This window comes from Vulpes vulpes, chromosome 3, assembly GCF_048418805.1.
Source record: "Vulpes vulpes isolate BD-2025 chromosome 3, VulVul3, whole genome shotgun sequence".
In the NCBI taxonomy this organism is placed as follows: Eukaryota; Metazoa; Chordata; class Mammalia; order Carnivora; family Canidae; genus Vulpes; species Vulpes vulpes.
Genome location: NC_132782.1, coordinates 48,222,519 through 48,244,207, shown reverse-complemented (window position 1 = coordinate 48,244,207; position 21,689 = coordinate 48,222,519). Strand labels below are relative to the sequence as shown.

Here is a 21,689-nt window from a genome sequence, read left to right as displayed (position 1 = left end):
GTCCTGTTTTTACAGAAGAGCTGTAAAGGGGCTAGAACAGAGGCCCCTTTTCCTGTATTCATAAGACCGCTGCTTCCAGACAAGTTAAAAGATTAGTTTATCTTCCCTGGTTCAGGCCTACGGAGCACAGGAAAGAGTCACACTTCACTGAAATCACTTAAACAAAGGGTCTCTGCACCAAGTCCCAATTAGGACCTAGAAGAAATGTCAGGGTGGCAGCCACTCCCTACTGAAGAATTTCTAGCATTCCCCTGTTCCTCAATCTGGAGGGTGCAAAGCCCCGGGTAGTGGCCTGGTCCAGGCTTGAATTCACTGGGAATAATTGGAAACAGTACAAATCTGGAAGTTCAGGGAAACTGGTTTTCCCCAATCTGTTGTAAAATTAAGTGCTGGGCTTTTTTTATTTTTTTCTTTTTGAAACTTTTCAGCTTTATTGAGGTATAACTGACATATAAAATTATAAATATTTAGGGATCCCTGGGTGGCGCAGCGGTTTGGCGCCTGCCTTTGGCCCAGGGCGCGATCCTGGAGACCCGGGATCGAATCCCACGTCGGGCTCCCGGTGCATGGAGCCTGCTTCTCCCTCTGCCTATGTCTCTGCCTCTCTCTCTATCTCTCTGTGACTATCATAACTAAATAAAAATTAAAAAAAAAAATCATCCTTTTAAAAAAAATTATAAATATTTAAAGTGTATGCCCTGATTATTTGATACAAACATAGAGTGGAAAGGACCCCCCCCCATCTAGTTAACACATCCATCACCTTACAGTTTTATTTTTCTGCCTGTATGTGAGACCACTGAAGTTCAAAGTACTGTTTTTCATAAACACCAGAGAAGGGGGCAGTTCTTAGCTTCCCAGTTCTTACAAGTCTGAACCGGTGGGTGGTTCACTGGAAATTCTTAACCCTGAAAAGGTGTTCGATGACCCATCTACGTTTTTCAAGTGTTGCTATCTTTCACTTCGCGGAACCTGTTCCCAATTAGATGAGCTGCCAAACTCGGGGAACCAGTGTGTGTTCGGAAAGAGCCAGCATATGTTTCTCTGACTCGGTTTCCAGAAAAATTTGAAGGCGCAGAGCCAGTGCACGTGCCAGGAGGGGCAGGTCGCCTGATACCCACCTCGTCCCCTCCTTTACGGTCTCCTTGGTCGGAGGCGGCCAAAGGGGGCTCTGGAGGTTCGCCTGCACCTTTGGCACAGATTCTCCTCCCCAATTCCAGGTATCAGGCCCATCCTACGCTTGACCCCTCCGTTCCCCAGACACCCTGGTCTCCGAGGCCAGCGTGCGGTGCGGCCCGGAGGGGGAAGGAAGCTGAGCTAAAGCAAAAGCAACAGGTTCCGCCCACAGCCTGAACTTGCAAGGGGAGCCGGCGAGGCGACTGGAGCTGGGCGGTGGAGGGAGAGGAAGTGGCCGAGGAAGGTGGAAGGGAAATGATGGTGCATGACCACTGAGCACGCGTCGCTTCGGGCTCCCACATGGGCTATGTCTGCGCGCGTGGGGCGGGGGGGGGGGCTCGCCGGCTCGCTCGGGGGCTTCCGCGTGGGTGAGGATGCGCCGCGCCGGGGCCGTGGGGTACGGCGAGGCTCAGGCAGGGTAGCGCGCCCCGAACGGAGGGCTGGAGACGCGCCCGGGAAATACTAGTGCGTCCGGGGTCGGAGTCCCGCGGCCTCCCAGGGGGCGCGCTGCGAAGTGGCCGAGCCTGCATCCCGAGCCCCGCGCCCGCTTCCCCCGGCCTCTCTCCGGCCCCTCCAGCCCCATCCCCGCGCCGCCTCCCGCCCCAGCCCGCCGCCGCGAAAACCGGGAGAGCGGCCTCCGCCGCGCCCGGCAGCCTCTGGGCATGCTCCGTGGCGGGACCCGCTCCCCGCGCGAGGGCGCGTCCTCCCCGCGCCGGGCGCCCCGGGCCGCACACCTCGGCGGAGGCGAGCGCCCCCCACCCCCGGGCGGTCCGGCGAGCCGGGGAGGGGAGGGGCGGGGCGGGCGGGCCCGGCGCGGGGCGGGGGCGGGGGCGGGGCGCGGCGGGGCGGGGGCGCCACCTCCGAGCTGCCCGCGGTTCTTTAGAAAGTGGAGCCCGGCTCGGAGCGGATCGCGGCTGCCCGGCGGGGCGGGGCGGGGCGGGGGGGCCGGCGCCCCGAGCGAGGTGCGGATTCAGGGCCCGCCCGCCCTCCGCGCGGTCCCGCCCCCGGGGAATCCTAATTCTCTGCCAAAGTGCGTGGTTCCCGGAGAGTCCTCGGGGCGGGGTGCTGGGCGCCCGGCGCAAAATGGTCACAACAAAGTCCATGCGCGCCCCGGGGCCCCTCTGGAGGAAAGTGTCCGCGCCCGCGGCTGGGCTCCCCCTTTGCTAACCGGAGGGTCAGTCGCTGGGAGGGAGTGGGGGGCCCGAGCCTCGGGGGCGCAGCTCCGGCCGGGTCGGGGTGCTCGCGGCGGGCGGCGGGGCCGGCTCGGGGCCGGCTCGGGGCCGGCTCGGGGCAGGCTCGGGGCAGGCTCGGGGCAGGCTCGGGGCAGGCTCGGCCCGGCGGCTCACTCTCTGCCTCCCCCCAGGACTACCGAGAGGATGGGATGGATCTCGGCAGCGACGCCGGCAGCAGCAGCAGCAGCAGCAGCAGCAGCCGCGCCAGTTCGCAGTCCAACTCCACCAAAGTGACCCCTTGCTCCGAGTGCAAATCCTCGTCGTCGCCGGGGGGCAGCCTGGACCTGGTGTCTGCCCTGGAGGACTATGAGGAGCCCTTCCCGGTCTACCAGAAGAAGGTGATTGATGAGTGGGCGCCGGAGGAGGACGGGGAGGAGGAGGAAGAGGAGGACGAGCGCGACGATGCCCGCCGGCCGGCCCGGGAGCCGGGGGGCGTGAGCGCCAGGACCCGCGGCGGGGGCGGGGGCGGCGGCGGCGGCGGCGGCGGCGGGGGCACGGGCGCCAGCACCGTCATGCCGCCTCCCGTGCCCAACGGCAACCTGCACCACCCGCACGACCCCCAGGACCTCAGGCACAATGGCAACGTGGTGGTGGTGGCCGGCCGGCCCGGCGGCTCCCGGGGCCCCCGCCGCGCGGTGCAGAAGCCGCAGCCCGCGCGGGGCCGACGCGGGGGCCGGGGCCCGGCAGCTGGGGCCCTCCCGCTTCAGCCGGCGGACGGCGGGACGTGCGTCCCCGAGGAGCCCCCGGCGCCCCCGATGGACTGGGAGGCGCTGGAGAAGCATCTGGCCGGACTGCAGTTCCGGGAGCAGGAGGCGCGCAACCAGGGCCGCGCGAGGACCAACTCCACCTCCGTAAGTTGGCCGGGCGCGTGCCCACGCGCGCACACTCGCGGACGCCCCCCGCAGGCCCGCGCGCCCGGCCCGCTCCCCCGGGGTGCGCCTGCGGCGGCTGCGGGCGGCGGGTGCGCGGGCGGAGGGCGGGGCGGGGCGGAGGGAGGGGCGGCCGGGGGGCAGCGGAAAGTCGGGCTGCTGGGGCCGGCGACTCATTTTAATGGAATTACTTGCGGAGACGAGGTTGTGAGTCACTTGCACGAAAATAAATCCGGGGAGATCTTGGCAGCGGAGCCGGGGCCCTGCGGGTGATATTTCAAGTCGGTAGTAGTCGTGGCCGTGTCGGCCGTGGCGGGTCTCCCTGCGTTACCACCGGGGTCTCGCCCGTGCGTGGGCTGGCCCCGTGCACACGCTCCCGGCCGCCTGCCCAACCTCGGAATGGCTCCTGCATTCGAGTGGGTGACGCCCCCCCTCTAAGACTGGGGCGGGGGGGAGCCTATTGTGGACCTGGGGGATGGGGTGATTGACCTGCCCCGAGGAGGGAGCGGTTGTTGCCTCTGTGGCCTGCACCTCGCTGGGGAATCCTTCCTTGTCTTGCTGAGGAGCCCCTGGCAGTTCCTTGTCAGAGGCCACTGCCTCAGTTCAGGAGATCCCGAGAGGGAGGGGTGCAGAAGTGGAGGGGAGAGACGGAGAGAAGGAGGGCTGCATCTATAATAAGAAGCCCTGGCAGGTTTGCACTTGTCTCAACATCTCTCCTGCCCCCGAGACGGGAGCAGATAAATGACTTAAAAGAAAAACATCAGGCGTGGAGCTCTGCTGTGTATCACTGCTTTGAGATAAAGCAACAGTTGTAATTTGAAATGGTTAATGATGTCCCTAAATGGGGCTGAAGGGCACGCAGTGGCACCGAGCTGCTTTCCGTGTGTGGCAGCTGTGCCGGCAGTGCGGGAGAATGCTGGCTTGCAGGTGTAATTTTTTGGCTCCAGGGCCCTGGGGCTACTGGAAATTGGGTGCATGCACTTGTGACTTCAGGGGTGAGGACAGTAACCGTGATGCACGGAGAAGTTGGCACGGTTTCTATCAGACAGAGCTCTTGGCTGACAGAGCCCACTGGTTAGTGTCCCTTGGGAAACTACCTATTAAATTAACACATTCATTTTAATCCCAGCTGTTTACCAAGTCCACTAGCAGATGTGGAATCTTTCCATTACAACCAATCCTCTCTCGCATACTTTGCAATGGAAAACACCCCTTTCCCACTTAGTGCTTGGGAAAAATACCTGATTAAGCTCCCTGGACTTAAACAGTGACTTGAAGATAAACACATTTCGTTTACCATTGCATGACATTTTTACATTCCAGGAGAATAATTGCTGTACGTGCCAAGCTAGGATTTGACGATGACATCAAGCTCCATTATTTAAAAGTTATTAAACAAAATGTTATGGAGCACCTGTTTGCTATGTGCTAAATGCAAGGTCTAATCCTCCGTGCTGCAGTTACACATGTGCCCATGTGAGACTTGAATTTTGGTGTGGGAAGATAGGGATGCAGGCTGACTCCCCTCTAGGAACTTAAAATTTAATGAATTACTTAACAGCATCCCTTCCCTGCCCGCCCCCCCCCAACACCAGACACGCCCACAGCCTTGTTATTGTGAGGACTGTGAATCTTGCCTTCTCTGGCAATCTTTGAAACCAAAGGTGTCTCCTCACCTATTGAACAATTTACATATTTGGGTCCCCCTCCCTGCACCCCAGTGCCCCTGAAAATGCCCCCTCTGGGCATTTCCTCCACAAGTTACACAGAGAAGTTTGGAACCCATTTCTTTAAAGCAAATATGAATACAGAAGAAAAGGGGAAGGGAAGAGCTTTTGAGGGTGTTTAATCAATTTTACCATTTTTTTGCTTGTTAATAACAAAATTACTAGCCAGTGTCAGTTTAGAATAGTGATTTTCATACTGTAAGTTATTGATGAAATCACCTTAGCATTTAAAAAAAGAATGAAATAAAATAGAATATACCACTATCTATTGCAGGTAGTTACCATAAGTTTGGTTTTAAAAACTTTTGGTTTTATGTAATGCTGGGTCGTGATGTAAAACTTATTTCGCACTGTGGGTTGTTGTCATAAAATTTTAAAAGCACTGATTTCAATACTCTTTACTCCTGCCTGGAATAAGTGGGAGAATTTATACCTATGAGGACAGAAACTTGAGAATAACAAAGCAGTCATCTAGAAGAGAAAGCCTATCTAGAAGTTGTTCAAATCAAGTATTTTTGCTCCTCCTTAAAAAGTTGTGTATATAAATGGAATTAATACAGACTACTGGGAGGAACGGTATAAAGTGGAAAAGATGAGTGTTTTCTCCTTTACCTTTGAAGAGAACCAAGTAACCTTTTCCCACCTGAGGGAAAACCCCCAGTAGGGTTGCCTGTATTGGAATCTAGTGGCTGGTTCCTTCTATCATTGCAGATGACTCATCCCAAAGTAAAGTAAGGCACTCTGGCATGTTTTCTAGCGCTTATCACTACCTGACATTCTCTTGTTTGGTTTCCCTTCATTTTTGGTTTCTCTAGAATCAAGTTGTAGTGTAGAAGTCTTGCCTGGCTTTTAATTGCTGTAACCTAGTGCCTGTGATAATGCCTGGGATACAGTAAGTCCTCAAATACTGAATGAATGAATGAATCAATCAATCAATCAATCAGTCAATCAGACAATGGTCTATTAGGCACACATGCCCCAGACCTAAGCCAACCCCCTCATATAGCAGTTGAGAAAACCGAGGCCCATTGAAGTTAAGTCACTGGGCCTAAGGGCCCACTAAGTAACCTATGAAAGACTTTCTTCTTACACCAAGACTAGGGGGGTTTTGTTTGTTTGTTTTTTCTCATTTTAAGGCTAAAAACAATTTGAAGTAAAAGGGAAGGAAAGGTTTCCTAATGACAAGTCCCCCCTTCCCTAGTGTATATTAAGGACCTAAGTAATTAAGAAATAATCAAATCCCATTAAGTATGAATCTCTTCTCACATATATGGTTTTAGTTTTGGTCTGTTTCGTTGGAATAGGCAGCAGCAAGACCTCAAAGTGAAGGATGAGATCCCAAAAATGTGTTGGCCAAAAAGAAAAAAAAATGTGTTGAAAATCAGTCATTCCTAATCTAGGCAAAATTTAGAGGCAAATTTAAGAACACACAACATCTAGGTGGGATTTAAACCCTAGGGCTGACCTTTTCTTTGTGAAAGGGTTAAAGCAGCTAATTTCTCCCTTGGTGTCAACCAGGAATGATGGGCTTGGATCCTGCCAGGAACTTTCTTTGGGGTCAGAGCTCTAAGGTGCCAGAGGGAGTCCTGAAGGAAACATTTTGGTGACCTTACATCCTGCTACCCCTCTAGACAGGCTTGCCTCTAGTGGCCCAACCTCCTCCTTGATGGAGCAACCCCCACCTCTATGTCAGAGCCTTGAGGGTAGCAAAGTTTCCTTTTCCACTGCCTTATCCCCAGTAGCTCCCTCCTGCTTGGCACAAATCCCTGACACACAGAGGGAGGGAGCCATTCAACCCAACAGCCAGAACTACTCCCAGAAGTGCCCGCTCCAGTTGGCCAGCCCCTGCTCATCTAGTACCTACCTGTTTCTCACAGTCCTGCCCTGGGCCTGCATCACCCACTCATCAAGGGCCACACACAGTTAAAGAGTAAAAAAAGATACTGGAGACTGGTGCCTTTGATATGAAATCTAGAACTAGTGTGGCAAGTCCTACTCCCTGATATTCATATTCACCCCAAATTCTCATTTCCCTGCCTACTGTGTTTGGTAAACAGGGCAATCCTAGGGAAACCCAGCTTCTCTCTTCTCATTGCAAACCTCAGCAGTCCGCTTTCTCTTTTTGCCTGCCTCTTCTGGATCTTACTTTGTCTTGGGATCACTCTTTTGCCGATTCAAGGGTTCCCCTCCCCTTGGCCCAGTGGGGTGGGAGTGCCCATTGCCTCAAGGTACTCCTCTTCCTTTTTTTTTATAATTCTTTTTTTTTAAGACTTTATTTATTTATTTATGAGAGACACACAGAGAGAGGCAGAGACACAGGCAGAGGGAGAAGCAGGCTCCATGCAGGGAGCCTGATGCAGAACTCAGTCCCAGGACCCTGGGATCACAACCTGAGCCAAAGGCAGATGCTCAACCACTGAGCCACCCAGGTGCCCAAGGTGCTCCTCTTCCTAACTGGACTATAATTCCACCTCTTCTTCTCAATGCTCTTTCTGTGAGGTTTTTCACTTCTTAGGGTTTGAGTCCTCCACATTGAGCCTATTTCATCTCTGGGAACTCACCCTCTATTTTCATCCTCTTTTCTCACTTTGGATTCTTTAAAAAAAAAAAACTATATAGGTTGAATTGACAATCCACTGCACACATCTGAAGTGTGCAATCTGATGGGCTTTGATACACGTGTACACTTGTGAAACCATCCCCAAAATTAGATCATGAACGTATTTCTCACCCCAAAAAGTATCCACGTGCCCCTTTGCCATCTCTCCATCCCATCCCTTGGCAACCACTGGTCTTCTTTCTATCATTGTAGGTTAGCTTGCTTTTTCTAAAATGAATGTAAGTAGAATCATATAATATGTACTCAGTTTTTGTCTAGCTTCTTTCACTCAGCCTGTAATTATTTTGTGATTCATCTATGTTGTTTTGTACGTCAATAGCTCATTACTTTCTGTTGCTAGGTAGTGTTTCATTTTATGGATATACCCTATTTACCTGTTGATGGACATTTGAGTTGTTTCTAGTTTCCATGACTCATGGAAGTGCTGGAATTAATTCATAGCAACATATTCTTTCTTTTCTCTTGGGTAAATACCTGGGAGTAGAAGGGTTGGATCATATGGTAGGCAACTGTAGAAGTTGCCTGTTTTCCAAAGAAGCTGCACCATTTTATGCTTCTGTCACTGTGATTATTCATGTGCTCCCTGTAACCTTGGCTTCCTGTCCCACTGGTTGCTCTGTTCCATCTGTGTCCTTGGGGACTTGCAGAACATCTCTCTCTTCAGGTGACTGGGGTGATTGCTTCCCTCTCTCTTGAAACAGTGAGAGTACCAGGATCACATCTTGCACCCAACTGGAGTCATTATGCCCACTGTTCAAAAATACCCATTTTTGAATTAGAGAAGAGTTCTAGTTGTAGACCCAACACATTTTAATTATGGTTTTATTATTTTTAGTGCCTGTGACAGGTGTATTTCCTCTTTTAATGAGAAGATAAGAATAATTTTAATTGGTGTGTTAATTGAAAGCAAATTCTCCTGATGAAGTTTTTTTCCTAAGTACTTGAAAACAATTTGTCTTTTTATTTGTTTTTGCTATTAACTAGTAGCAAACTTCAAATCACCTATATTTTTTCCTAGAATGGTAGTAATTACAGGTTGTTTTCAGTGTATTATTCTGTGAGAATTCCAGCCGCGGTCCTCCTTTCCCATCAGTGACACCACTGACGTAGCTTGAATGGCTGAGTAGCTTGTTTCTCTAGTTATTTGGGCTATGTTTAAATTATATGAATTCCCATTTTTATAGACTGAGTTAAGAGGTCTTTATTACTCCTACAAAATATTGTAAAATTTGTAAGTTTAATAAATCATGTGATATGGCAGCCTGGGGCACAGCAGTGAAAATATTCTGTGTGGTGTACAACTATCTCTTATTCCTGTTAGAGGACACTACATGATATTGTTAAATCTTTTTTTTTTTAAATCATAATCAGAAACTACCAGGACTAAATGTACCCTGTGCTTCAACCTTTTACCTTGAAATGTTTAGTGTCATCTTTGCCTGTTTTTCTGATTTATGTTGATATTTGTTTAAGAGCTGCAAAGGCTGCTCTATCCATTAGTGTGTACTCAAGACTTTAAAGAAATATATGGTTGGCTTAAAAACAAATTAGATTGCAAGTGACCTACATGTTCCAGGGCTCTGTGTGTATTTAAACTACCATCACATGGCCCATCCTATAGTAGAACAGCCCTTTTTGATAGTGTCATAGTTGGACTAAAGGACATCTTTGCCTACCAATTGGTCTGCACATAGTGGTCCTTTAAAACATCCTAAGGAAAACTTTTAGAGTGCATATCTGAGAAACAGTTGTAGACATTCTCATCACACATTCATTGAACTCTGTGAACATCTCACCACTGACACCCTGTCACCTTCCTTCCTTTTCCGGCTCTGCCACACTTCCAACTCCAGATCCTTTGCCTGGCATTCCTTATTCACTCAGAAAGACCTGGCATGAGCCCCTTGCTTTGTAGCAGGTCTAGATGCTTCTGTCCACCAAATGCCCAGCACTTGCTTCTCCAAGGCCTATTCTGACTCAGGGCCTCACCTCTTTGGGACACTGTATCTGATCAGCTCGCCTTTCTGAACTTTTTATTCCACTTGTGTACCACTTCTGCATACTTAGGTTTTGAAAAAAGGCTTTCTAGTTTTAAGTGTTTTCATCTTATCACATTCCATCCTCATGACACCTAAAACTTGAACAAGGCAGTAATTATTTCCATTTTAAAGATGATAATACTGAGGCCCAGGAAGATTCAGGGGATTTACCTGAAGTCCCAAACCTGACAAAACTCAGACCAGACCTGTCAATTCTGACTCTGCTTCAGTGACACTGTCTTATATTCTCAATTATCTGTTCATGAGTATGTCTCTTATCTACCCAAGTGCTAGTAATATTAATTCCAGGTCCTTTCTTAAAAACTTATCTAAACTCTATGACATTACATTTGCATTTAAAAAGAGAAATTTGTTTTTACTCCCAGACCTTTGCCCCTGAAGATATGAATGGTCTTTGTTTTCTTACTTTCGAAATTCAGTCCCAGGTAATTTAACAAAAAGGGCCTTTGCAAATGCTTTTCTTAACCACTTTTTGCTCCTTGAGCTGGACCAGATGATGCTTTATAATGCCAGTAACTAGGGGATTATTTTGCATACAATGTATGTAGAAATTCAAGTGTCAATTATGAAATTGAACATTTTTAATAGAAAAGTAATAGAATTTTAAAGGCAGAAAGGATCTAAGAGGTCATCTCATCCAACCCTTCCCATTTTCAAGAGCAGAAATAGGTCTATGGAGATTAAACACCTTCACCCAACTTCACCCAATGTCCTCAACCCAAGCCTCCCCAAGTCTGGAAGTAGATTCTACTTTTTAGCACTTGATCAGAAGTTTTCATTTTATTGTTTCTTTCTCTTTTTCCTTTGTTAAACCAACATTTTCAGGCAATTATAAATTGCTTTCTTCCATTCAGACTTCGGCTCATCACTGTGTATATTTCCACCAACAGAACAGTGCTCTCCATGAGCCAATGATATTTTCTATCAGTGCTCCTTTTCCTGTCTGTGCAGCCTCCTTGCCATCACTGGGCCACACGGTTCTTCTCTCTTATGGGGCCAGAGGATGGCTGGCACTTGAGAACTTTGCAAGGAGCCTCCTGAGTTCTAGAAGACGGAGAGGGGAGCAGTGGGAGAGTTCAGGCTCACCCTTGAGCAGGTCACTTCCACAGACAAAGTCCTCCCGTTGACTGTCAGGCCATGAGGTGGAGCCAGGGTTCAAGAAAGATAGGGGAGAAAAGATCTCTGTGCAGCTCACCCACAAGTGGAAGTACAATTTTAAGTGAATAATTGATTGCAAGCCTCCCAAAGGGGAAAATAACAACCAAGAAAAAACTAGAGAGAAGAGTATTTGTGGTGTTCAATAGCAGCCCATGAAATCGTCTCCATTAGGACATCAGGTTTTGTCAGAATGTGGGTGAGAACAAGGAATGGAAAAGTAGACCTCAGGAAAAGGAGATGTAAAAAAAAAAAAAAAAAAGGAAAAGGAGATGTGTTTGGGTTTTTGTTTTGTTTTGTTTTTTTGTTCAAGATTTTTTATTCATTTGAGAGAGTGAGAGCATAGCAGAGGGAAGGGTCAAGGGGAGAGGGAGAAGCAGACTCTCCACTAAGTGGGGAGCCTGATGCTGGGCTCGATCCCAGGACCCTGGGATCATGACCTGAGCCGAAAGCAGATGCTCAACCCACTGAGCCATCCAGGTGCCCCTGTGTTTGGTTTTTTATGATCCCCAAGTGATATTTCTTAGTTTCCCACTTAAATATGTAGAACTGAGCCATCGCTAATTCTTCTTGTCAGGTCCATGACATTTGTAATAACCATTCTCCTTCACTTAGCCAAGCCTCATCAAATCTGTAAGAGCCTGCACTGTTTCAGATGTTCTTGGTTTATTCCTTTGCTTTGTTTTGTTTTTGGCTACTACTTCCTTTTGTGATGTTATTTTCCTTTGGTGAAAAGTAAAATATTCAAAAGTATTCTACTTTGGTGGTATTTTCTCCTGAAAGTTAATGTAATTTAAAGGATGATGGCTTAGGCCATGAAATACTCAGGTTATAGGAATGAACTCAGCCAGTGTTTGTTCAGCTCCAGGTTGATGGGTTTTTTTAAAAGTACTTGTAAAATATTTTTTAGTTGCCTGTAACGGATGTGAAGTTGTATTAAATAAAGTAGAGCTTACTGGAAGCAAAAGAGGTACCAATTTTTTTCTGTCTAGCTTTATATATCAGATTTCCTAACAATTGCCACTTGTATCTGTACAGTCTACTGATACCCTTGAATCTCCACCCAAATATTTTATACTAATTTGTAATTGAATGACCTTTTTTTGGTATATCCATCATCAGCAATATCATATTCATCTTTTTTCTTCTTTTATTTCCTTCCATTTTTCAAAGTTACTCCTTGGCATTTATGCTTCTTGAAAGTGGTTGTGGATCTTTCTTCCTTGGGATATTAGCATAGTATATATATTTTTTAAAAAGCTTCAGTTTTTATGGGTTACAAGAAGCCATGCATTAGTCAGCAGCTGATTTCTGCAAGTTTATCAGTTCAAGAGGGTTTTATTGCCCATGTCCTCATAGAGATGATTGATCCTTCAAAATTCTTTCTTATAGAAATGAATGTCTGAGTTGTTTGTAGAGTTGGGTTTTTGTTTTTGTTTGTTTGTTTGTTTTTTACAAAAAGCATCTAGTAAGAAGATGTGAGGCTGGTGTTTAGGGTGCTTGAAAAAGGACAGAGGACAGAGCGCAAGCTCTGTAGCCTCACAGCTAGGCCTCCAGGTGGCAGATTGCCTGCCAGGACTTCCTTGAGCTCCCTGGAGCTGATGTGTTTCCCCCTCAGCAATGCACACCCATTGCTGCCTCCTCTAGGATCCCCCCACTGTGATCCTCAGCCTGTGGTCTGTTTCTTCTTTCATGTGTGTGCGGGTCCCTTGTCTTTAGAGAACCAACTCAAAGTCTGTATGAAAGTGGCTTCTCCTCTGATGACCAGGGCCCCTGGACAGTTAACCTCATGGATCACCTGGTGATGAGGAGATTAGGACAGGTACTCCCCCCCGCCCCCGCCCAGGCCTGCTAGCAGTGGCTGAGGTCCCCTCAGTCACAAATGGGTCATAGGCATGTTCAGAACAAAACAACAGGTAAGTTGTGGCAACTACTAAACTAACGTAATTTGATTCTGCTTCCTTCTGGGTTTGCCATATATGGAAAGAATTTTGCTGTCTAAAAAAGTTTAAAGGGAGTGAGGTAATTTCCTTATAATTCCTAAGATCTCCAGCAGCGTTGTAAATTTAGATTTGAGGTTAGAGCATTAAAAAATAAAAACAGAACCAAAAAAGCTGCTATGTTATGAAATGCTGGGGCATTTCTGATGTCGGGTCCAGCAGCGTAATAGCTCATACCCCCCTTCCCCCACGTACAGAAAGAGTAGCATTAAACTTATTTCTAAAATAAGAAGGGCCTGGACCTCTGGGAACCTGCACAGTGTCTTCTTAGAAGAAAACTTAAAGGCTAATCTCAACTCCTATAAAAATAACATGTTTTCAAATAGTTTCAAAACTAATTTAGACTTCTGTTTTTCTCCTCATGGCACCAGTAGCTAAAAATTATACCACTTATGAAAATTGCAGACAATTTTTTTTCTTTGTGCAATCTTACATAATTTTTGGTCCATTTTGACCTGGTCTGACATTTTATTATGAGCAACTGCATCTTAAGTGCTCTGCCCTTTTTATTACCACTCTAAAATTGGTAAGGAGTAAGGGAGAAGACCACTGGGATTTTATTTTTGAATACTCAAATTATGCAACCAGTGATCTCCTGCTAGAGTCGTTACCCAGCCTACAGTGGCCCCATGGTCTGACCCAAATAGCCCTTAAAGTCAGATCTTGTTCTAGAAGAAAAACTTTGGGTAGCAGTAACTTTAGAACTTTTTTAATATACCTGCTTTACTGCCGTATGGTGGTTTAGATATTAGAAATTTTTTTCTTGTGTTTCCTACAGAAACACTCAACAAAGCAAAGGTATAACTGTTGGGTGCCTACTGACATACAAGTGAGACCCTGACAGAAATTCCAGTGTGCTGGCAGCCTAATTAGAACTCGGCTTTACTAATAAGCAATCACACTGGGAATGAGAATTATTAGAGCTGGGAAGGAATCCACCGCAAGGATGGCAAACCCAGATGCTTCCAGAGGCTGCGCAGGTAACTAATGAGGGCAGTGGGTCAGGGGGAAGCAGGGCCTGGGTGAGCTAGAGAGCGTGTCCCAGCCATAAAGGGGCAGCTGTTCTTTCCTACTGGCTGATTTGTTGCCATGCTGGGATACAATCTCAGCATTCTGATATATCAGGAGAAGCCCAAGACCAGGCTTTTTTTTTTTTTTTCCAAGACCAGGCTTTTGTGAGAAATATCTTGAGTATGAAATTTTGGCAAGTAACTTAAAAAAGAAAAACCACACATAATTTTGTAGGGCTAACAAGCATATCAGCTCTTCAAAATACAGCTCCTGGGCTACCAGCTTCCCTTCCTACACCAAACCCAATCTCTTCGTTTTACAGATGAAAAAAACTGAGACCCAGAGAGATAAAATGACTTATCCTCAAGTGAGGGTGAGTTGGGTGAGTTGGGAGTAGCTTGCTGAGAAGTCTGGTGAAATACTAGAAATGAGAGATGCTAGGGAAGAAAACTCAGGAAGAAATGTTCGGATTTACTGACTACCAGAAGTCACTTCCCCTACCTCTTTCAGTGCTTAAAATAATTTGAAACAATAACATCCAGAGGGACAGAAAAAGAGATAACAGTATACACTTTATTCTGTTTTACTTAATTTTTATACACATCCCATTACTTAGGATTTGCTTTTCTCTTTCATCTTCAAAGCAGTTCAGAAACTGATTTCTTTTATTTGGATTCAGGGAAATATATTATGATTTCTTTTTTTATTACTTATGAATAATGAAAAAGGAAGAACTCTTTAAGAAAAAGTTACCTTAACCACACACACATACACACACACACACACACACACACACACACACATACACAGTAAATGGTCTCAGTTCTTTTATCTGCTGGAAATTCATCTGAGACCATTTAATTCAAGGGATAGTAGTAGTAGAAGTGAGTTTTGATAACATTTCTTGTTATTATATAGAATCTAATGAAAACCTCAATATTACTGAATCATATTTAATTTCATCTGTTACTACCAAATATAGTGTTGGAAATATAGAGGTTAGGAAGTTTTTTGTTTTTTTTTTTTTTTTTCTTTTTCCTCTTTAGAACTGCTGGCTCTAAGTACAAAGTCAACACAGTTTTCAAACAAACAAGACAAGTTTGGGGTCTTGATTTACTTTCCTTTAGAAAAACAGGAAACATTGTTCATTTAGCTTTTCAAACACGGCTTTTTACTTTGGAATAACTTAAGATTTACAGAGGAGTTACAAAGATAGTACAGAAAGCTCATAAATATCGGTCACTAGCTCCTCCTGATGTTAACATCTCGTATAACTGGCACACTCGTCAACACTGAGAAACAAACATTGACACTATATTATCACCTAAACTACAGGCTTTATTTGGATTTATATTAGCTTTTACCATTAAAAAGGTATTGCAACTAGTCACCAAAGGTAGTAAGTAATAGATCCTTGTCGACTGTGGCTTGAGAGGGGGAGAGCTAGGTTCTTCCATAGTCTCCCTTACTTCCCCACAAAGTCATCCCAAGCGAACATGAAGCCTAAGCAAATATTCTGCTGTGTGTTTGCCTGTAAATGTGTTGTGTGTGTGTGAGTGTGTGTGAGTGTGTTTTTAAGATTTTATTTATTTATTCATGAGAGAGACAGAGACATAGGTGGAGGGAGAAGCAGGCTCCCTGCAGGGAGACTGATGCGGGACTGGATCCCAGGATCACAACCTGAGCCAAAGGCAGATGCTCAACCACTGAGGCACCCAGGTGCCCCATGTTAATGTGTCTTGAAGACCATTCTCCTAGCTTCTCTCCCAACCGGGTTGCCTCACCGGGTCTCTCGTAGGTGGGAACTCTGTGGCTGCACTGTGGGGAAAGCATGTGCAGTGAAACCAAAGAGCAGGACTAGTAAGGAGAGAAGCGTACACAAACTGGAAGAGGGTACCACCCCTCTCATCGGGAGGAGGTTGTGAGGGGCTATGTTGGGATTTCTCAACTATAGTATAAGTTACATACTTGGCCATCGTCCCTTTCCTTTGGGCTGTAGAATGGCCGTAAGTTGTCATTGTCCTCTGGAATGTTATTTGGTTCACTAACATCCAAGTCATTTGTCTGTTTGTTTGTCTTTAGGAATCAGCTTTTCTGCTAAAGAAGGCGCTTGTTCTTTAAAGTTAAGCTTCTGGTGGAATTGCAAAGGTTCTGCAAGTGGTATGAAAGTTCAGGCAGTAGGGAGTGAGTTGACTAGAGAGAGCTGTAAGTGATCTGGGGGGTGAACACCACTCAAGATGTGACATGAGTGATACGTTGTGGGAACACATTTGAGAGATTTCACAGATTAGAAACAATAAGGTAATGGGTATGAGACTCTTGCACTCTTGCAGGCCTGGAAAAAAGGATTGACCTATCAGGATGTTTAATATTTGTTGACCGAATCATCGGAATTTTAAAAACTAAACTACTACCAATGGGCACCAGACATGGTTTTGTCAGCAGTAGGCTATCCCCGTGACTCAGTGATTTCTCATAAAGAGGGCTTCCTAGTTAGTCATTCTCTGCCTTTGGTGGCCTGGCTTGGCTGACAGGATCGGTGATTTCCTCTTAGGCTTGTTCAAATTTCCCAGAATTCTTTTACTAATTACATGTTCAATGTACTGTGGATTATGATACTACTAAGTAAATGTTTCTTTCAGCAAAACCCATAAAATCACATTGGGAACTGTGCTTTCTAGACCAGAATGTTTTGAATAAATACATCAATTTACATACTCTCTTGGAATTCATTAGATGCTGTGCTGGAGGACAGGATGTTTTGGCATCCCTGACCTCTATATTCTTAGGTTCGCCCTCACACATGGTGGATGTTCATGGACTTTGTGCCCAGCATAAGTTACGCTTCCTGATAGCGCCCAGTTTCCTTTTAGGGAGTTTCCCTTTCCTGCTGTGTATGATTTTGGTGGAAGGGTAATTGAAAATGTCTGACTCATGTTCTGGAACCTCAGCCCTAGAATCTCCTTGCCCTGGCTCTGCTGCAGGTGGAAGAGCTTCCCTGGGACTTTGGGTCTAGAGCGCTCACTACAAGGCCCTCAGAACAGCTGGAGGCCCTCGCAGTGATGACTGCTGCCAAGCCCTTGCCGTGAGGGACCATGGCCTGCTTCTGCTGCCTGACCTTCCCTGTCTCCCTTTCTTTTTCTATGTCTCTAGTTGCTGCCCCAGTGTCTACTTCCTGTTGAGTCTGAGAGTTTAGATCAGCTGGTGTTGGTTTTCTCGCTTTCAAATCAGGAACCCTAACTAATAACACCACTGACTTATGAGTCAAGTTCATAAATGGTATCTGTAGGCTCATTATCACTAAATAGAAGTCAAATATTTTAGAGTCTCTCACAGAATCATTGAATATCAAAGGTGGAATGGACCTTAAAGCTCATCTGGCCCAATCCCCTTCATTTTACAATGAGGAAATAAGTACATAAAGCAAGAGAGAGACTTTGGAGGTGTCATAAACAGAACATTGACATCCTGCACGGAGACCTCCTGTCTTATCCACCCTGGGCATCTTGTCCACACACCCTCATTCTACTCCCCTGCCCCGTGACTCATGGTACCCATTTATGGGATGACTGGGCAGATCCAGGGGTGACATCAGTAGCCTTGGAAAGGATCAAAGTTAACTCACATACGGTTCAACCTATGGCTGGTGATGCTAATACCAAGATTCAAACACTGGGCTGAAACATCAGCAGGCATTACTCCAGTTCCCTCTGATGCCAGTCCAAACGTGTTCTTGTGATGCAGCCGAGACTTTGTATAAGGAAGTAGTTATTAGCAGGCTCTGGAATCAGACAGACCTGGCCCAGAATAGTAGTCGTAGCCTCCTAATGATTATTAGTATACAAACTGGTATCTTGGTGTAAAATCTCCTATAAATGTTTAATGTGAATTAGAGAATATCTTCTAACCATTCTTTATTTTGTAGAAACTATGCTCTTGTTTGATCTAAGTGTAGCCAGTCTCTGAGTTTTAAATAAACTTTTTGAGTTCATTTTGGAATAAGAGCTAGATTTTATTTTTTTAATTTTTTTAAAGATTTATTTATTTATTCATGAGAAACACACACACACAGAGAGAGAGAGGCAGAGACACCAGCAGAGGGAGAAGCAGGCTCCTCGCAGGGAGCCCTATGTGGGACTCCATCCCGGATCCTGGGATCACACCCTGGGCCTAAGGCAGAGGCTCAACTGCTGAGCCACCCAGGCGCCCCAAGAGCTAGATTTTAAAACTGCTTATGTGAAGCTTTTCAGCAAAACATAGTCCATAAAATGATGTCTGCCAAGTCCTTCCTAATATATGCCATTATTTTTTTCTTCGTGGCCTATTCAGTCAATAAAGACATATTGAACGCCTACTGTGTGTTAGGTATGGAGGAGGAGGATGAGCAGATGCTCACTTGGAGCTGTCATGTCATGAGGCTTCTTGCCCTCATGGAGCTTGTAGCCAAGTGGGGGAGGATGACCTAAATCCGGTAAGCACACAGATATGCCAGATGCTGCTGGAGAGGGTGATGAGAAGTAGAGATAAACATGTCAAACCTGTTTTAATGATAATAACAATAGCTATTACTTACTGAGTGCCGGGATCCCTGGGTGGCGCAGCGGTTTGGCGCCTGCCTTTGGCCCAGGGCGCGATCCTGGAGACCCGGGATCGAATCCCACGTCGGGCTCCCGGTGCATGGAGCCTGCTTCTCCCTCTGCCTGTGTCTCTGCCTCTCTCTCTCTCTGTGACTATCATAAATAAATAAAAATTAAAAAAAATAAAATAAAATACCTTACTTACTGAGTGCCAACTATGGGCAGGTACTGAGTTGACTGCTTTTTACTTATTGTGCCTAATGCTCACAGTGAGGTGAGGTGGATGCTGTTACTTCTATTTTATAGATGAGGGAGCTGAAGCTTATATAAGGCAGGATCACAGAGCTAGCGTGGGTCTCGCTGGCTCCAAGGGTCGTGTGCTTTCCACTTTCAACTAGTAAAACTGCTACACCAGATACTTGGAATTTAGGCTCTCTGACATTCATTACATGATAACTGCTTGTCTTTGCTAATGACTGTGGCCACATCTGAACATCTGTAATCTCTGGATATACAATATCTGCTTATACTCACAAGGTGCTATCTGAGCCTTCTTCATAAATGAAAACTTTTATTTAATTAATTAAAAATTCATTCAAGGGGTGCCTGGGTGTCTCGGTTAAGCATCCAACTCTTGATTTCAGCTCAGGTCATGATCTTGGGGTCATGGGATCAAGCCCTGTGTTGGGCTCTGTGCTCAGAGTAGAGTCTGCTTATGCCTCTCCCTCCACTCCTCTGCCCACTTGCATGAACTCTCTCTCGCAAATGAATAAATAGGGTCTTTAAAAAAATTAAAAGTAACCCTATGACCCAGCAATTGCACTACTAGGTATTTACCCCCAAAGATACAAATGTAATCATCCAGAGGGGCCCCTGCACCACAATGTTTATAGCAGCAGTGTCCACAATAGCCAAACTATGGAGAGAGCCCAGATGCCTGTCGACAGATGAATGGATAAAGAAGAAATGGCATATATATACCATGGAATATTATTCAGGCATCAAAAAAATGAAATCTTGCCATTTGTCACAATGTGGATGGAATTAGAGGATATTATGCTGAGTGAAATAAGTCAATCAGAGAAAGACATTTATCATATGATCTCACTCATACGTGGAATTTAAGAAAACAGGATCATAGGGGAAGAGAGGGAAAAATAAAACAAGACAAAATGAGAAAGGGACATAAACCATAAGGGACTCTTAATCATAGGAAACAAACTGAGGGTTGCTGGAGGGGAGGGGGCTGGGCAAATAAGGCAACTAGGTGATGGGCATTAAGGAGGCCGTGTGATATGGTAATGAGCACTGGGCGTTATATAAGACTGATGAATCACTGAACTCCACCTCTAAAACTAATAATACGTTGTATGTTAATTAATTGAATTTAAATTTTAAAAATCAAAAAAAGTAAAAAAAATAAAAATAAATTCATTCGAACATAAATACATAGGTTTATGTTTCTTCCCTTCTCTTTGAAGGTTCCCAGGAATACCCCTATTGCTTGTTTCTAATAAATCTGTCTAGTCCATTAAGACTAGTCAAAAACTTGCCCTACATGTTGGTTTGAAGGAGTCATAATAATCCTCTGGTTGAGCAGAGGTTCAGAGAGATAAAATGGTGCATTCCTGCTCTCTTGACACCCAGTCCTGAGCTAGCTGCTCCTCATAAATTGTTTTGCCTCTAGAATGGGACTGTGGGTCACTAAGTTATTGGCAGCCATAAATAATGGAACAAGCCTCAGAGTCTTTGCCATGTGATGGGCAACACACCCAGAGAGCTTTCCTTGCAGAAGTCCTGGTACCACTTTCAGCAGTAGCATCATCTGGGGCATCTGAAGTAAAAGAAATGACCATCTTAAGGCCCAGGAAGGATAACAAGGTCGGGTAGGGTGAAGTAGAGGGGGCTCAGGCTACAACAGAACCCAGTGCCTCCTGTGATTTTTTTTCTTGCCCAATCATGTACTTATTCACTTAACAGCCACTTATATCCAGTAGCTGCATGTTGCTGGACACTAGGGAGATGAAATGGCTCTGAGCTATGTCCAAGTGGCATATTTATTTTGATGAGAGAGGTGGACATTAAACAACTTCCTCAGGTAGTTATTTAATCTCTGAGGTAAGTGCTGTGAAGGCAGGTCAGGGAGACTAGAAGCCTCTCCCTCGGCACCTGCTGAGGCAGCTGCAGGTGGACAGCTGACCCAAGACCTGGAGAGAAAGGAACCCAGTGCAAGATGGGATGGCCAGAGCTGCCCCAGGGAGCTGCGGCAGGTGGGGATGGGGGTGAGGGGGCCAGGGAAGGAGTTTGGAAAGGTTTGTGGAAATCAAGTCAGGACTAGTCTGAGGAAAATTGCTCTCCTTCCTAACAAACACACCCCAGACATCTGAGTCTGCACTTCATTTATGGAACTTTCCACCATTACTCCTAAAAACCACCTTTTATACAATAAAATAACCGTGCAATTTTCCTGTAGTAAATTTAAAATATTTTTTTATGCTGCAGAGGGTTTAATGATAGACACAATGCTTGAAATGCCATTTCCTTGTACCCAGAGAATTGGGGTACTGTGGCGAATGGAGCCTTTTAGGGAATTAAGTGGGAAGAAGCTATTTGAATTCAGTAGTGAATTAATGTTAAACTTCTCAGGCACCAGGAAATTCTTGAGTGTTTTGGTTTAGAGGCGTTGACATATTTGTGGGGTTCGTTGGCGTATTTGTGGGGTTCGTATCCTCTGGGCTGGGAATATGTTAAAAGGGAGTCCCAGCCTTGCTCCTTTATGAGCTCCTTGGGATTTACCTGAAGCTTTAGGCACACTGACCTGAGATGGGGCCAGAAATGTTGAAATGCCAGATGTTGACAGGATTGGGGGCAAAGAGTCAGGCATTCTAATGTCAGCCACGTGAGCACTCAGTCCTGGGACTTCCTCACAGAAGCGTCCAGAGCTCTGCAGGCAGGTTCAGGGAAGTTAGGGAAACCCCTCCGTTCCCCCAATCCATCTCTCTCGTCTGCCCACCCACAATGAAAAACTGTTGAATGTCAAATAGTTTGCAACTTTGAAGTGAAATGTTTCCTGCCACATGTCATCCAGTTGAGCAAGTCCACACCTGTTCATCTGGTCGCTGGTTAGTAGAAGGAATGAAAGAGAAGAACTCTGTGCCTTTGAGCTAAAGCATTTTAAATACTTATTACTCTGATTCACCTTCACTGCTGGTTTCCTTTTATCTTGACACTGTAAGTAATGCATGAGCCTTCCTACGGAACA

The 21,689-nt window shown here is 46.0% G+C and overlaps 1 protein-coding gene across 10 annotated transcripts in view; it reads left to right on the top strand.

Moving 5' to 3' along the window:
- Positions 1–21,689, top strand: part of SCHIP1 (schwannomin interacting protein 1) — a 723,704-nt gene that overhangs the window by 600,563 nt on the left and 101,452 nt on the right. For 3 of the 10 annotated variants that reach the window (XM_072752385.1, XM_026016490.2, XM_072752387.1), the window contains one exon: positions 2,540–3,259. In XM_072752385.1, coding sequence (XP_072608486.1) covers positions 2,540–3,259 — 720 coding nt within the window. The other 7 variants (XM_072752390.1, XM_072752391.1, XM_072752386.1 and 4 more) reach the window with 6 other exon arrangements.